Raw genomic sequence first — 17,620 nt, 5'->3', positions numbered from 1 at the left:
CCTTTTCTCGACTGTCAATTACTTTTCTATCTCCTTTGTTGACTTAATCGATGATTCAATACTTTTTGAAATTTTAATAGTCTCTAATAACGTTGGATTATCCAGAGATAGTAACTTTTGATTAATAGATCTATCCAACCCTTGACAAATAAACTGGTCTCTGATCAGTTGATCGCCCATTTCTCCAAATTGGCAATCGGCAGCCAACAACCTCAAGGCAGAGATGTAGGTGTTCACATCCTCCCTATTCTGCTGATCGCTTTAAAAAAACTTATGTCTACATACTACTAGACTTGTAGGAGCATCAAACCTGTTACACATTTTCTTCAAAGCAGCCTCATATTCATCCAGTTCTTCTTCATCATTAGGTACATCTGGTAAATGTTTAAAAATAGCTCTTCATTCAAACCCAATGGAGTGTAACAAAAGACATTTCTTGCGTTCAGATCTAAATCGTGCCGCTCCAATGGCTCCTAGATATGTTTTGAATGCATCGTCCCAATGTTTCCAGGCAATATGTGGTTCACTGGGGTTTATAAAAATGGTGGTGGTGAATTTAAATGCAATACAAAATATTTTTTTTTTTAAATCCACGCACACGTATAAATATGTATTTTGTCTGTATACTTTCAAATTTCCAAACCACCAGAAAAAATGCTCTTCTCTAAACAATGTAGCATAGTCTCACTCTATCCATTCTCCGGATGTTACTTATCTTCCATACTGTTAATAAGTATTGCTCAAAATGAAGAAATCACTCCAAGATGTCTTCCATCTTTTAAAACGTGAATGAGCACTTTTCCACAATATGTTAAAACAAACGTGAACCACAGACTGTCTTTCCTTAGTGATTTATACAACCAAGATGGCTGCGGTTTATTTTTATTTTCCACAGTGAGTGGGCACACTTTCCATGAACCAGAGTGCTGGAAAATACATCTCCAATATGTCCACTGTATTGTTTTGTGTTTACGGCAGATACGGCGTGTCTTAATAAAGCTACGCCCACCAACGCCCCCGCTGCACAAATAAATGAGTGACAGCCAACAAGAACATACGTGCCTCAAATAGACATTGTAGCCGGGGCTTTGGAAGGGACTTGCCTTCGCTGCAGTTTTGGTGGATGCTTAGGTGGATAGTGCTATATGCAATGGGAATGCCTTTTGTTTTTTAATACGAAGTGTTTTTTTAGTCTACTACATCGGGTTTCTTTGTTGTGCAGGATTAATATACACTTTATTCAGCATAGCTCTTACTTTTTGCCGTTCCGCTCTATTTCCACAGACAGGGTCTATTGAGACTTTTTCGTTTGTTTGCATGTCCCGTACTGGGGGGGCATGCATTTTGGATTTTGAAGTCACTACGCATAAGGAACACCCGGTATTGATTTGGAAGGAACACAGTTACAGTACCTTGGATCCTTTTACTTTTGGTAGGTCCTTCATTTGTGGTAGGTCCTCTAACCTTCAATTTTCTCACCTCTCCGCTCTAAATATTTTAATTTTGCTAAAAATATTTCAATTTTTGCCAATTTCATATTAGTACTATTGAGGTTAACTCTCGGTTAAACACTGTGTTTTCCAACTTTTTATCTTGCCTAGTCAGGTCTATTTCATCGTGTGGATATCTAACTGAACACCATCAGCCATTCTTTACCTAAAAAGTATACCTGGAGGTAAATTAAGAGTAAAACAGACTTTGTTTGACAGTATCCTATATTATATATAGAACTCGTTGTCTTCTTCCTTTTTCTTTCTTTTTTTTCGCCTCTTTTTGTGTCTCCCACTCTTCTTATGATAAATAAATTTCTCTTCAGACACTTCTGTAGTGTTTTTAAAACAATGGGTTCACGGAGGGTGATCATCTATCCCCCTTTTTTGCAATTTCTTTCAAATGCATGCAAAGTAACAGTCCACAGGGTTTTCTCTATTTATTATTATTTCTTCACATTGGTGACATAATCACTCTGTTTTTTTACGTGCATGATCTGCACGTTTCAAAATTTAGCTACCAGAGGGTAGTGCCAATAATTGTAAATTGTTCCTCTTTGTTTCTGTCTGCAGCCTTGAAAAAAGTCCGAGAGGACGAAACACGTGTTGGCTGTTTTGTTGCTCATCTATGCCTGTTCATTCTGAGGAGTCAGTTTGTTATTGTAACCTGCTATATACTTTCTCATATGTGGATTCTAACAATTTTGAACTATGATTCAACGACCAATTACTGAGGATTAAACTTTTCCACACTAAGTCACCCGACTTTTGGACTCTCTTTGTTTGGAGTGCCCCGGTCTGCTCTTTTCTTAGATTTAAGAACATACGTGCCCTCACCACTTTGCCTCCAGGGAAAAACTCCAACACTTAATCACGGATCGCCGTCCTGTTGCGATCGTCTAATTCCCCATCCATTCTGAACTTCTTCAGTGAGTACGCCGTCTCGCCCTCGTGGGTTCGCTGCACTGCGAGGTTTAGTCAACTCGTCGCCATTATCAATGTAGTAGGTACATCAGGAATTATGCTTCTTGAAGTATATTTTCTTTATTGAAGAACAATGCATACACAAACCTCGGAGAGCTCCGTCCAAGCCGACCGCGCTCTACCATTATCCATTAACCTCCAACCGCCCCACACCCTCCCCTAGCAACCATTCACAAATTCTAATGTGTGACACTCGTGCTAAGAGTGACACTCGTGCTAAGAATACTACAGAATGGCATACAGCACATACCATTCTTTACTATTCATTACCTATTTTCATATTTACTAAAGAGCAGTGTTACCCAGGTGTATGGGGGTGCTGGTGCGGAGGTTTGGGCATGAACCCAAGTTTAGGACAGGTAGCTAAAGGGAGGTGCTCCATGGCTCTGAGGCAGAACAGTCAACGCTTAAGTGGTGAGGAAAAAGAAAGTGTAATCTGCAGAGTGTGCCATGCAAAAACTAAAGAATATGAAAAAGAATGGGAGTGAAGGAACTGGGATTCTGTAAGGGGTGGTGCCTAACAAGAACACATACAATGTCAGGCCCTTTATTACAGTAGGAGCAGTAGCCGATGCACAGTACTTTATAAGTCAGGTGTTTGGCATGATAGACCTAATGAAGCAGGATAAAGTGAGATGAAATATGATATTGTCCTGCGAATGGTCAAGAAAAAATCTTGTGGCAGTGTGTTTGGGACAAGCTGTAGTGTCTGAATCACGCAGAGAGGCATGGAATGGAGTTGAACATTACAGACTCAAGGCTACACAGAATTTTAAATTGGTCTATAGGTTTCTTTCAGGAGACTGAAACTCATAAAAATGTTCTTATGTACATAAAATTTCAAACTTAAAAGTAATGCTTTTTTCTATATGCTCTAATGGGACATATTGCAAAATACACCAATATGGAATTGAAGGTACTTTTCCCTTTGTTTAGGCACACATTAGTGTAACACGCCAGACAAGCTCACACTTTAAGTATCTTACTTTTATATTGGCTAATCATGCAAATAACTTTTCTCGAGTAGGTGGTTCTTCCTAATCAGTTCAGCACTTTTAATGCACAGCGGTACGTCTATCACAAAATTGCATGCTGTAGAACTTGGAAGTACTGCTTCTTATTATTTGTGGATACCTGAAACTGATCTCACAATACTTCACTTGAATATTGGCCTATATAAGTGAAATCACCTGCATGTAGGTGAGAGGATTACTGATGATAAAACAAACAGATCAATACAAGTTCATATGATGTATGTATGTTTCCCTAGCCCTGATGAAGTCAATGGGTAACACCTACTATGATGAAACATGTGCTGGCTGGTTGAAACAGTATTATTTACAGGCTCAAAGAAACAGAAGAATTAATTCAAATACTACCTCAATACTGTTTTTTGAGAGTTGGAGGTCAACCAGTGTGTGTATTATGCATGGGAGGGAATGCGTAGAGAAAATCCCATTTTCAGATCAAATACAACCTCAGGGCTCCCTATAATGCAATCAAAACAATGGGCACTGAGTATTTCCACATGTGACAAAGAAGTCCATCAGAGTTTTGCGCAGCAGTCAAAGATACACTGTACCACCTCCAGGTGCAATGGTCACTCGTAGTCAGCATGATGAGGCCGAGTCAGCAATATGGTTGGTGACCAGTCAGATTCAGTGAGCCTAAGACCACACCCACAGTCTCATCAGTACCTGACACAGATACCTTGAGTCAACACCATCAAGTTTAATGACAAACCATTTCCCGATTGTGTTGTCTGCAAGAATCTGGACAGAGCGATAGAAAATGGAGGGCATGAACACCTTCAGCAGCAACAGTATTGCTTGCATTTTGAGCATATTAATGTGAAAACCCTGCTCCTCTGGAGAACAGCGTTCTGTGATCACTTGGTCCTTTAGGTGAGCAGCCCACCCAAAGTGGAGGCATCCATCACCAACGGCCTCTGCTGGTGGTGGCAAGAAAGCTTTTCCCCAGTTCAAATTTTCCCCACTGATCTTCACTGTTTCCAGGGAGAGCTTCATGTAGTCTGTCAGATCATCCCCATTTTAGAACCATTCCAGGAAAAGGTACCACTTGAGTAACATTTGCAAGCATTTGTGAGTGACCAGAAGGCAACAAAACGTCAGTAGTCCTAAGAGATGAAAGCCTGAAAGGGTTTGAATCCAGGCTCCTTGCATAAACAATGGAATCATATACCAAATGACATACCTTTCCAATGGTACCAATCACCAGTGGATCCTTGCTTGGTGAACGCCGCAGGAGGGTGATCCCCAAGCAGGGATCCACACACTAGGCTCAGGGACATGGGAAAGAGGCCCCCTAGCCAGGGTCTTGTGCTCCCCCCTCAGGGAATCTTTCAGTCTTTCTGCCTATCCTGGGGGGCTTATTGAGGCACTTACATAATAAAAACCTTGGATTTAGATATTGATATATAATACATATATATATATATATATATATATATATATATATATATATATATATATATATATATATATATAAATATATATATATATATACACACATACATACACACGTTTCTGTGTTGGGGGCTGTTGGGGGCATTGTAGGGGTAACAATGCCCTCACCCCATAAAAATGGGGAAACAGTATTTTTACCCCCTTACCCCCAAGGGGTTGAGAGCCCACTAACTAAACAACAGGGATTACTTAATTCATTTGTAGGAGAGGGGCTGCCCAGCATGGTCATGGCCATGCCCCCACCCCCATAAAAAGGGAAAATAGTCCTTCTATCTTCCTGAGGGCCGATGTAGGCAATTATCCCATCTGCCCCAGGGGAAAAGGGGCTAGAAAGCCACTAAACACCAGGGATTACTTTTTTGGTGGGGTGGTAGAGGTGTGGGCTGCCCAGCATGGGCATGGCCATGCCCACACCCCCTATACAAATGGAGAAACAGTGTTTCTAACCCCTCCTTGGGAGCAGAATGAGGTACTTACCCCCGATTCCCCCCCTCCCCGAGGCAGAAAGCCCATTAGAAGCCAGGGATTGGATTATTTTTTTAAATATGGAGTAGAGCTGCCCAGCATGGGCATGGCGATGCCCCCACCCCAAGTATATGGGGCAACAGTATTTCTGACCTCCCTGGGAGCAGATGGGTACCCCCGATCTGCCTCCCAGTAGGAACAGAAAGCCCACTCTATGGCAGCAAAATATATTTTTAATAAAATAATGTGGTGGGTCTTTCCAAGTCTAACATCAGGCCCTACCCTCATCCCTAAAACCTCAACAGTCTTTCTGCTTCCCTGAGCACCAAAGCATCCCCTCCCAATGACAAACAAGAGGACATTTGATTTTTTTTTTTTTTTGTACAAATGGGCCAGGAGAGTTTGACTAAATACCAGTATCATCCCACTTGCAAAGGTAAATGGCTGCACTTTTTGGGCTTTTGAGGCTGCTACCTGGACAAACATACCAGACCCAGACAGCTCTAAAAACCAGACATCTGGGGGAGTCCAGGGTGGTGTGCTTCGCAGGCATCCCACACCATTTTCTTAACCACAATGGCCTGCAAACATTGACTAAAAAAAAACATTTTCCTCACATTTCTGTGAGGGAATTTTCTGGACCCTGTGAGGAGCCACAAGTTTCCTACCACGCAGCATTCCCCCAAACCTCCTGATAAAAATCGTACCACACTTGTGTGGGTAGCCCAAGAGACTTTGACACAAAAGGCCATAAAGTGCTACATGGAGAGATCGGCAATAGGGGCACCAGCGGAATTTGGGGTCATGCTCGGCTGCCACTCATGAAAACCTACCAACCAGAGATTTTTTTTTAAAGAAGACAACCAGGGGATTCCAGGATGGTATGTCTTGTGTGAATCTAACAGTGCCCTGCACCCCTCAAGCTTTGCCTGAAATTACATATGTTCCCTACATTTCTGTGATGACAACTTTCAAAATCCAAAGGAATCCACAGCATTTCTATCACCCAGCATTGCCCCACTTGTGCTGATAATAACACTGCACCACTTGTGTGGTTGGGCCTCGTGCCAGCAACAGTAACAGATCCAATTAGGTCAACACGAGTCCCAAAGCCAGGGCTCCCATCGTCCTTGGTTTGATCCCTTCCTGTAGTGGGCACTAGACCCAGCAACATAAGTGGGCAGCGGAGTCCAAAAAAGTGCATTAGATTCCCTGGATTCAATCTGTATTTTTATAATTAATTTAAATGCACACAATTTCAAGAATGCACAAATATCCATTACAAAATTGCAAATGAAAAAACACTAATTGGGTTACAACTTGAAAGAGAAGTATATTGCAATATTTGGTTTCAATGAAAGAGCTGGAGGATTTTTCTTGGCAACTGCTGAACAACAAAATTATATTTATATGGTTCAAAGTTCAATGCAAAAGCCTTTTGTGGACAAAAGAAAAGCATGGCTGATGTGTATTCCAGGGTTGAGGTTTGTTGATTGTTGAGGTTGTAAAGAGAGAATCACATGGTTCTGCTGACATTTGTCTGAAGCAAAGGTATTTTGGCTTGGTTTTACACTTGTGTAGAAAAACATGGAACAAAAGTTCCTTTTTTGTAAGCAATAGGTTTGCCTGCACTGCTGTGGAAGTGGTGGGGGTGTGTTCACCATATTGATGGCAAATCCTCATGGAGGCAATATAAAATAACATTTTTCTTTTCCTGAGGGTGGCAACTGTGCCCTCATCTTCCATCAGTTCCCCAGAGAATTGCATTACACTTTTCCTTAATGTATATGCTTCAAGTTGACCTACATTTTTCTTGTAGACTGCTTATGGCATGCTCCAGGGTTGTTTCACTGGAGGTATTTAACCTACGATCTTATACTCATTACTTCCAGTGTCTTTTCCAGTCTCCATTACTTTATACCCACTCTGACTTGCAATACACTCTCACTTTTCATATCACACACAGCATTCTCTGCTCACTGTCATATCTAGGAGTACATTTGCAGTATACCGAAGAAACAGAATTTGAGGAATAAAGTTTTTGATTAAAGTTTGACATGATGTCTCATTGAACGACTGCTTCTCGGCCTCCAACTCAAACAATGGAGCAGAACTCTGTGGCCAATTCTCATTCTATAACCACATCTGAGTTTTTCAATTTACAGAGTAATGGTGTCTCCTCTTTCAATGATTCAGAAGAATTTAGCCATAGAGCACAGCAAGTCAGTTTTGAGGCCCCTTCATAGGTGAAACCTGTGCTGCTGAGTGGCAATGTGCCCAATCTGGAGACCAGGCAGGTACAGCGTGGAGCACAGGAGGAGTGTACACTTGGCAGTCCCCTAATTCCAACTGCAAATTCTTCCTGCATTTGAGATGCTGAATATAAGGTTAGAACTACAAATGTTTGTGCTACTTAGCTATTTTCAACCTTTTGTGGATGATGTGTTCCTGGACAAAGTTGTGCAGCAAACAAATCTGCATGCCAATCCTTGTTTAGGGAAGCATGGAACTACTCTGGGCCACATTCTAGGGCATACTTATGGACTCCCACTTCATCTCGAGAAGTTTAGAAATGTTTGGGGCCTTAACTGCTCATGAGAATATTGCCCTGACCATCATTAAGTCTTACTGGTTTTCTCTTATGGTTTACCCTGCACCCAACGTCCCATCTGGCATGAGTAGACATTGTTTTTAACTCTGCATGATTGTCACATGACTATCCAGACAATGGCAAGTTGTTCAAAATCGTTCCTGTTGTGGAACATTTCATTGGCTAATTGTCAGAGATTTATTCTCCAGAAAAGAATATAGCAGTGGAAGAGTTGTTGACCCTGTACAAAGAATGGGTGCTGTTCAAACCGTATACACCAACCAAAAGTGCTCATTACATCATGAAGCTGTACATGCATTGTGAGAGTGCTTCCGGCTATACCTACAGCCTGAGAGTGAACCTTGGGAAGGACTCCAGTATATATTGGGCAGGATGCCCTTTGACATTTGGAATCAGTTTAAAGATTGAAGTCTTGCTCAATCACTCTTTTATAGAGGTTATACTTTTCATGTGGACAATTCTGTACAGGAGTATTAGCTGTTTACTGAAATGTACAAAGCTAGCACTGTGGTTTGTGGTGCAATTCAAAGTCATTGCAAAACATTCCCTCAAGAGCATGTTTGTAAGAAGTTCCAAAAAGTTCAGAGCAGTGTGTTGCATTGCAGTGACCTGTTGGCTATGAAATATTTAGGCACAAAGCAAGTACATGTGCTCATTATAATTCATGATGAGAGCACTTCTCCACTGATGCGTTGTGGTCAGATGGTAGAAGGCCAAAAGCACAACAGTGTACATATTATAACAAGTACAGGGGTTGAGTAGACAAAACTGACCAGGTTCTTCAACCACATGATGTAATTCATAAAACGCGCAGAAGGAACAAGAAGTAGTATGTCCACCTGATCCATTTGGTAATGCATAATGTATACAGGTGGTCATTATGACCCTGGCAGTCTCCTGACCGTCAGGGCAAAGGTGGCGTTTTCACCGCCATCAGGCTGGCAGTGAAGCCTGCCACATTATGAGTGTATCGGGTTGGCAGAGGCTAACCCGCCACATCTCCACTCATACCGCCAGGGAGTTCAGACCCACCGGGCCGGAGATGAGCATATCCAACCCAGTGGTCCACAGAAGACCGCTGGCGGTATTATGAGCCGCCTTTCCACTAGGGTTTCCGGCGCGGTAGCACCTCCACGAAATCCCTGGCGGAAAGGCTACCGGTGACAGGGAATTTCTTCCCTGTCACCGGTAGACGACTCCCCCACCACCCCTCCCAGCAAGTACTAAACCCCCCCAGCCCCTACTGCTGTATTTCTGTCCAAAGTGTGGCGGAAATCCAGCAGTACCCCTAATATGGTGGGCGGAAGACAACCAGCACTGGCGGTCTTTTGGTACCTGTGTCTTTGGCAGTCTTCCTCATAATGACCACCACAATGTTTGCTGTCAGACTACCACAGCAAGACTGATTTCCTTCCTGGACTTTGATTTGATGTTACTGCTGAAGAATCAGTAGTCTCTATTTCATCTTTTGTGAAGGACTTTGCAAGAACACTTCATAAACCGTACTCCTGCAATAGAAAAAAAGAGTCAACCATATTTTAAATTATGGGTTTGTATTTGGCTAGAAAAGAGGCAGAAGTGTTGTTACTGCTGTCCCCAGAGCTCATCTCAGCCAGGCCTTTGCATTCCACTTTGCTTAACTTTCCACTACACAATAGCATAGATATGGGAAATTGAGTGAAATGGAACAGTCCGTTTCAGAGTTATAAGCTGTAAAAGGTTGTGCAAGAATACCTATCTTCCATGGCCCATTATTTGAATCCCCTATGCATTCTTTCAAATTGTTCCATCTGAATTGGAAAATCTAATAGTTATCACCCAAAAACCTACCATAATCCATACCAATTTTCTTCCTAAATTAGAGTTAAGACACTGTGCCTTCACTGACTTCAATATATAGGTATATATTGGTAATACTTGTGGCCTCCATTCAAACGTCATCCACTGTCAAAACAAGAAGGATATTCTGTCCTCTGTATTACAAGTGCATTTCAGTCGATGCACTGTACATAACAACGGATGGGACATGGGCATGCGCTAGACTGTGACGAAGAACACTGTAACAGAAACCCTAAGGTCCTTAGAATTCTGAAAATGCTTTTTAGGAAACTTAGGAGTGTCTGCCCCAGATATTTTTACCCAGTTTTCAAATGCAGGCATTGCTCACATTGTTTTGGGATTGGTTCACAAGACATTCTCAGACACCTCCATCTTAATACTATGCAGTGGAAGGAGTTGGATTTAACTCAGTGAGTGTGGTAAAGGCACATAAAAGACAAAGGCCCTCATTACAACCCTAACGGTCGGTGTTAAAGCAGCGGCAATACCACCAACAGGCCAGCGGTAAAAAGAATTGGATCACGACTACGTCAGAAACCGCCAAAACATACAGCAACTTTAACACTCCGACCGCCACGGCGGTAGCAACAAACACCGCAGTGGTAACCGCCAACAGCCAGGCGGAAGACAATGTACCGCCCACCCCATCACAACCCGCCCATCTGCCAGCTTTTCCGGGGAGGTACCAACGCCATGAAAAGCACGGCGGAAACAGTACTTGGAAGGGAAACCACTCACCTCTCGACACTCAACGAAGAACCAGGACGCCATGGAGCCCGAGCTGCAGGTCCTCCCCATGCTGGTCTACCTCCTCATCTACCAGAAGTACCAACAGCGGCAGCGACGACCACTGTGAGTACTGCACTTAGGAGACGGGGGAGGAAAAAGAGAGTGACACAAACATGCACCACGCCACACCCCTACCCTCACCCACAACACCATACACACAAACACATGCATCAACATTACCTTTACACCCCGTAACCCCCTGGAAGAACGCAAGGACAAAAGGAATAGAGTCAAATCAGTGATATATTAGAAATAGTCAGATATACATAAGAATTTCTAAAATAGTATTTACAAAAACATACAATATGTACATAAGGCGGTACATTGTCCACTCAAAATGTCTGTGGGCCACTGGGCCAAAACTCATAGGCCAAGCCCACACTTGAATCCTGCCTCAATACGGAGAGAACACTGCAGGAGCATCAGGTCAAAAACACACAGGCACGAGGGGGAGGGTGAAGGGGGGTGCACCTCAGCCGGAAGATGGGACAACGCCACTGCTCCTGGAGGGGGCTCCATGCCCACAGCGATGTCCTGGGGAGTGCAAGGCCACAGTCTCTCAAGTGGGTGCTTTGCCCACTGCTTTCTCCTGGGGAGTGCAAGGCCACAGCCTCTCAAGTGGGTGGTTTGCCCACTGCGTGGTCCTGGGGAGTGCAAGCCACAGTCTCTCACGTGGGTGGTTTGCCCACTGCTTGGTCCTGGGGAGTGCAAGGCCACAGTCTCTCAAGTGGGTGGTTTGCCCGCTGCTTGGTCCTGGGGAGTGCAAAGCCACAGCCTCTCTAGTGGGTGGTTTGCCCACTGCTTGGTCCTGGGGAGTGCAAGACCACAGTCTCTCAAGTGGGTGGTTTGCCCACAGCATGCTCCTGGGGAGTGCAAGGCCACAGTCTCTTGAGTGGATGCCTTCTTCCACTGGTTCTGGAGGGGGCTTTGTGCCCAGTGTGCTTCATCCTGCCAAGGATAGGGTGAGCGGATGCCATCTCCCACTGGTTCTGGAGGGAGCTTTGTGCCCAGTGGGCTTCATCCTGCCAAGGATAGGGTGAGTGGATGCATTTCTCCCCTGGTTCTGGAGAGGGCTTTGTGCCCAGTGTGCTTCATCTTGGCAAGGGGTGGGGGGTAAGTGGATGCATTTCTCCACTGGTTCTAGAAGGTGCTTGGTGCCCAGTGTGCTTCATCCTGGTAAGGAGGGGGGTGAGTGGATGCCTTTCTCCACTGGTTCTGGAGGGGCCTTGGTGTCCAGTGTGCTTCACCCTGGCAAGGAGGGGGGTGAGTGGATGCATTTCTCCACTGGTTCTGGAGGGGGCTCTGTGCTCAGTGATGCAACTCTTGGGGTGTGGCAGTTCACAGGCCCGCACCTGGGTATCTGAGGCACAAGATTTGCAGGGACCAGGTTGCATGATAGTCCATGGATGCAGGGCTAGACTCCATCCGCCAACGGCCACGGCTGCAAACTGGTGGTAGTGCCAGGGCTGGTGGGGGTGCTGCCAGTGGTGGAGGGAGGCTCCAGCCCTTCTCCTGCAACCTCGGACGGCTGCCCACTGGGGCTGCTGCTGCTGCCAGTGGTGTTACTGTCAGCGATGCAGGTGGCGGTGCTAGCGGCAGTGCAGGTGGTGATGCTGACCGTGGTGCAGGTGCCGGTGCTGCCAGTGGTGGAGGGAGGCTCCAGCACTTCTCCTGCAGCCTCGGACGGCTGCCCACTGGGGCTGCTGCTGCTGACAATAGTGGTGCTTGAGGCGGTGCAGGTGACAGGGCTTGCGGCGGGGCTAGCGGCGGGGCAGCTGGCGGTGCTGGCCGCGGTGCAGGTGGCGGTGCTGGCGGTTGTGCTGGTACACACCAGGCCTTCACCTGCAGCCCCGGACGCCTGAAGTGCCATGGCTGTTTTTTTCTGCCCCTTCCTCACCTTGGCAGATGGTGGTGTGACCTTGGGCCTGACAGCTGGAGTCTTTGAGGTGGCCTTGCTGGGTGGTTGTGGCTCCTTCCCCTTGCTGGATCCTGTCCCCCTCTTCACCTTGCCAGGTGGTGGAATGGCTTTTGCCTTGTCAGGGGTAGGTGGCACACTGGCTGGGCTGACGGGAGCCCTCTGTGAGCCTTTGATAGCTGCACAAACCACATTTGGTAGCTGAGGTGCTGGGCTGGGTTCTGGCCGCCCTGGCCCGAGGAGAAGGATGGGGGGGAGGGGTAGGGAAGAGGTCAAAGTTGGCCAGGAAAAGCTTCGTAGGGGCACTGGGGTGGGAAGAGGGAGAGGGTTTGGGAGTGGAGGAAGAGGGAGTGGTTGTAGGAGGTGTCTGTCTGCTGAGTTTGGGTGCAGGGGGCAAATAAAATATGGATATAAAATATATACAATGAACACACAAAAAAAGTGTGTGGTTAGATACATGGAGTTTGTTTGGGTTGGATCATAACGCATGATTTATTAATTTGGGCACTCACTATGGAATGGGCACCATTGTAGCAGAGTGTAAATGAAACAATCATGATCTGAATTTTTTTCGGGCATGTCACGGACACTCAGTGGTAGCTTCGTTTTTTGGTGGTGTGCTCTTTTTTAGTGGTGTGCTTTTTATGGTTTAGGATGATAACACAAATAGAGTATGGCATAGATATAATGGCGAACAGGGTCCTTAGTGGTCCTGGTGGTAATGCTGCTGATATGATTTTGGTTTTAATATTTTTGAGTAATATATTGTAAAATTGTATCTATAGGCACTGTTTTGATGTCCTGAGGAGGCCGGAAATTGAAAGGCCAAAACAGGTCGACTACACTTCTTTGAGGAATTTTTCTTGAACTATGGAATAATGAGACAATGAAAATGGGACTGTATTGTATAAAAACATCAGTAACAAAGAAGCTAGCAAAGGCAATACCAAACATCATTACCTCATATCACAAGACTGCTTGCTTGGAAAAGGTTCATCAGCTTATGATTGGAAAGTTTTCAGTGCAAAAGAGACATTTTAAGAACATTACATCAGAAGATTGGTTGCCAAAGGTCATGTGTTCTATTTAATTTTCTATATTAAGTGTTATGAGTGGGTGCTCCTGGTTTCTGTCGGCAATCTTTTTTTCGTGGAAAGGGTTGTGGGTAATGAGGGTGTGTGTTTTATAGTGGTGTGAGTGTGTGGGTGTGGTGTGTGTATGTGTGTCAGGTGTGTGTAGTTTGAATTGTCCAACGTTGTGTAGTTTTTTAAGTGTGTGTGTATTTTGAGCGCGTGGTGTGTACCGCCAATGGCTTACCGCGGTTGAGAAACCGCTGCGGTGATTCGTGGGTCCTGATACTGTGGGCGTATTCCTGTTGGCGTAACGGTGTGGGTTTTTGGTACCGCCAATTTATCACTGACCTTTGGTCTGGCGGACTTGTGTGGGTGTCTGTATAGTGGCAGATTTCTCAGTGTTGGTCATAATACCCGCAGCGGAATACCACCGGGGTCACGGTATGTTGGCGGCTGTCAGCACGGCGGTAGGCGGCATTTACTGCCAGGGTTGTAATGAGGGCCAAAGTCTTTATGAGCCTATGCAGTCTGCCATTAAGAACATTACTAAAGCTTCACCTCCCATCAACACAGTAGCAGTCAGTACTCTGAGTGAGACAAAGACTTAAAGAGGTAGTCATGGACACTTGTTTTCATGGGATCCCATGTAAGTAGAAGGCGATGGCCAAGCTCAAAGTGACCCACAGATAACCACGACCACCACTACTCACATATGTCATACTTGTGTCCTACTTGATACCGCCATCCTCTGTCACAATGTGGCAGATGTAGCACTGCATGGAATGATGGACAGGACATCTGCTTCAGTTTTATGAATTACCCTGTGTACCAAACCCTAAGGTCTTTAGTATTTCTAGCAATAATTTTTAAGGAAAAAGTGATGCACATTCAGTGCAAGGCACTTGTAAATATGGCCCTCTGTTCATCCCTTCTTGATATCTGTCATAAATGTTTGACTCACTACTCACACTTCGGAGTCACAAACTTTAAATAAAATCTGATGTTGCACAGTTGCTTTTTTGTTTCACATTTGATAGTAGGGTAGTGTGGTCTTTTGTATTGCTTTCTTTTTTATGGTCATCGGCTAGCTGAATGTCAAACTCACAATATGCCTGCACCTTACCTTTTCAATTTCAGTGAGATAGCAGTCAATGAAGTCTCTAGGCTCAGATGGATTCCAGTTATCTCTATGCTTCAGAACTGATTTTCTGATAAACATTTCAAGGATATTCTGGTATCTGAAAAGTTGTTGGTGAGATCCTGGAAAGTGTTTCATTATTTGTGGGAAAACATTGTAGAGCTGGAAAAAAATTAAGCATAAAAATAGTCAATGTCAAGTTCACATTATACGAATTTAATAACATTTAATACATTTCTCACATCATATATCTGGTTTCCTTGGTTAAAACTGTGAATTAATTAAGCAGTAGATGCATGAGTCATTGTTTCTTGGCAGGTCTTCAAGACAGAGACCAAGTTGTTTACCTCTATTTATTACTCGTCATCACCACTAGTACTACCTTGGGAGGAGTCCCTGAATTCTCACAACAGCAACCATACTCTGGGCAAGTTGACTCTGAAAAACTCAGAAACATTTCAATTTGGGGTTGTTATGGAGCTCACTAGAATATGCACAGGTTACTAAGCTGTGTTGTCCAGTAAGCCCTAGGAATAGCTGCTCACTCTTCTCTCCAACCCCATTGCCATTCTTTCCTTCATCAGTGCTACACGTAAGGTTTGAGAGGTAGGTGATATCCCTGAGTCCATGACAACCCCCATGAAGCAGGTGAGCCAATCATTTCCAAGAAATACTTAGGAGAGAGTTCCCAGATATGCCATTTTTAAATGAGGGCCAACAGGTGATTTCAAAGCAAACTATTCAATGTGTAATCAGCAAAATAGTGCAAAGGGATATTTAGCAACATTCTAGAGGATAGTGAGCAAACACAGTACGACAAGAATGCTTGGCAGTATTTGCTACATTGGAAAATCTTTATTGTTTATTCTAATGATATTTAACAAACTAACCTAAATCCCAACCTCACACTGAAGCTTGCATTGAAACTCCGGGCTTGTGATCTACTTCTGTCTTATCAAAATACACCTATGAGATTCAGGTAGTCTGAAGGTGTCTGACAGGCCAAAGAAAACTGGGGGAAACTGGTAAGTCTCCCACTAAAAACTCAGACATTTTCCAGGCCTAGACCTAATGCTTGTACTGTTTGTACTATTTTAATTTGCAACAATCCTGAATGTGGTATTCTAAAGTGCTACCAAGAAATCTTTGTGACTTGTGAGGTACACAATGTGAATACTAAAGTAATGTCTTAACAGCTGCGACCCTGACAAGGACTAGTTAGCCCATAAAGTACAGTACAAAAGGATTTTGGAATATGGTACACTGAATGTCTTGATGTTTTATCATTCATTTCTTTATTTTTACTATTAGTTGTCCTCCTTTTTCTTTGGTATCAGGTTTTTCATTTTGACTCAGGTGTTACAGCGGCTAATTATTTGTTTTGTAATTTTCATAAATGTTTCCCCATAACCAGTTTGATACAAGTGAAATATTTGAATATGGGCCCAGTGAGTGAGTCTACACCAGGAAGCTGTAAACTTAAGAAGTTAAATGGAAGTCAAGGTTGTTGAGTCTTCTTCTAGGATGTTATTTGAGATACTGTGCCCAGATATTGAATGCTCATGTCATAAAAGGGATCCAGAAGGTGGGTGCCAGCACTGGAGAACATCTCCTTGTATAGATGAAGCTGCAAGTTGTTCTGAAGAGTTGGAAATGGGGAAGGTAAACCCCTGTCCCGATATGGGTTACAGCATTCCAAAGCTGTCATCAAGTACGCTAATAGATCTGCTACTGTGGTTCGTGTGAATGAGAATGATTTAGGTGATTAGATTTCAGTTGCAATTGGTTATGTATGGGGGTGAAGGACAGATTTTTCAGCTGTTCTAGAGATTTGTCTACAGAGGATGTGTACACAGCATACATCTTGAATTTATCTCTCTCTCCTTTAAAAGAGGATCCAAGGGTGGACCTCAGAACCTTGATTACGATCCTGTATACAACAGTGGTTGACATTCTCAATAACGTTTTGGTACCTAGCTTAGAAAATACTGCAATAATCCAGTAGAGATAAACCGAGTTCACTAGCAGATTTAATACATTTGTTCATTTTTAGGAGTGCAAGTATCCTCCATTACCTCATGAGTTAAAATTTGGTAATTTTGCTAAGTCATCTGCTGATGTGTAAGTTCCTCTCAGCCCTTCAGGGTATGCGAATGATAAATTTCTACTAACTGGGTCTTCATTGACTTGTTTTTCACCATCCAAGAGTGAATAGATTATTTGTTAAATGTTGTAATCGTATTATGCTGTTCAATTAGTGTGCATTGCTCAGCGGTGCAGCAATTTATTGTTCTCATATGTAATGAACTAAACTGTATGCTTTTCTCTTATCTTTATTTACAGTTACAAAGCAAAGGTCTGTTAGAAACGACTGGGACCACTGAAGTGGAAAACCTAGAGCACACCCAAAGTCAGGTCCTGGGTTTCTGTGGTATAGGCTTCTGATGGGTCAGAATCTCTAGTTGTGGTGTACTGAGACACAAAACCAGGTCTTCCTTCATGTTAGCCAAATTAAAATTAGGACACAAAGCATTCTTAACCTAAAACATCAACTATGTAAGTTGCTATTGAAATCCATATGGTCTTGGACATAGAGTGTAATCTCATCTGACAATATTTTGCTTGAGAAATGTGGATTAGAGAAACCTTGATAGATCAGCTGGTATTTACTGTCTGCCAACCTCTTTCATGGCAGCAGGGTTGGGATGGACTACTATGAAGCTCTAGGAAATGTGCCCAGCTGAAAGAACCCAATAATCATTATAGTGGTGTCAAATGCTTAGGTGTTGAAATGGTACTAATCAGAAAATCTAGCCAGAGATTAATCTGC

At 43.7% G+C, this 17,620-nt stretch overlaps 1 protein-coding gene across 1 annotated transcript in view; it reads right to left on the bottom strand.

The window, feature by feature from the left end:
• LOC138293369 (cytochrome P450 2J2-like) overlaps nt 1-17,620 on the bottom strand; it is a 296,940-nt gene that overhangs the window by 32,574 nt on the left and 246,746 nt on the right. The window contains exon 5 of the mRNA XM_069232565.1: nt 14,776-14,952. Coding sequence (XP_069088666.1) covers nt 14,776-14,952 — 177 coding nt within the window. The remainder of the gene's footprint in view (nt 1-14,775; nt 14,953-17,620) is intronic.

Source organism: Pleurodeles waltl, chromosome 4_2, assembly GCF_031143425.1.
Source record: "Pleurodeles waltl isolate 20211129_DDA chromosome 4_2, aPleWal1.hap1.20221129, whole genome shotgun sequence".
Classification (NCBI taxonomy): Eukaryota; Metazoa; Chordata; class Amphibia; order Caudata; family Salamandridae; genus Pleurodeles; species Pleurodeles waltl.
Note: the sequence above shows the minus strand (reverse complement) of the source record. Positions and strands in the feature narration are given on the sequence as shown.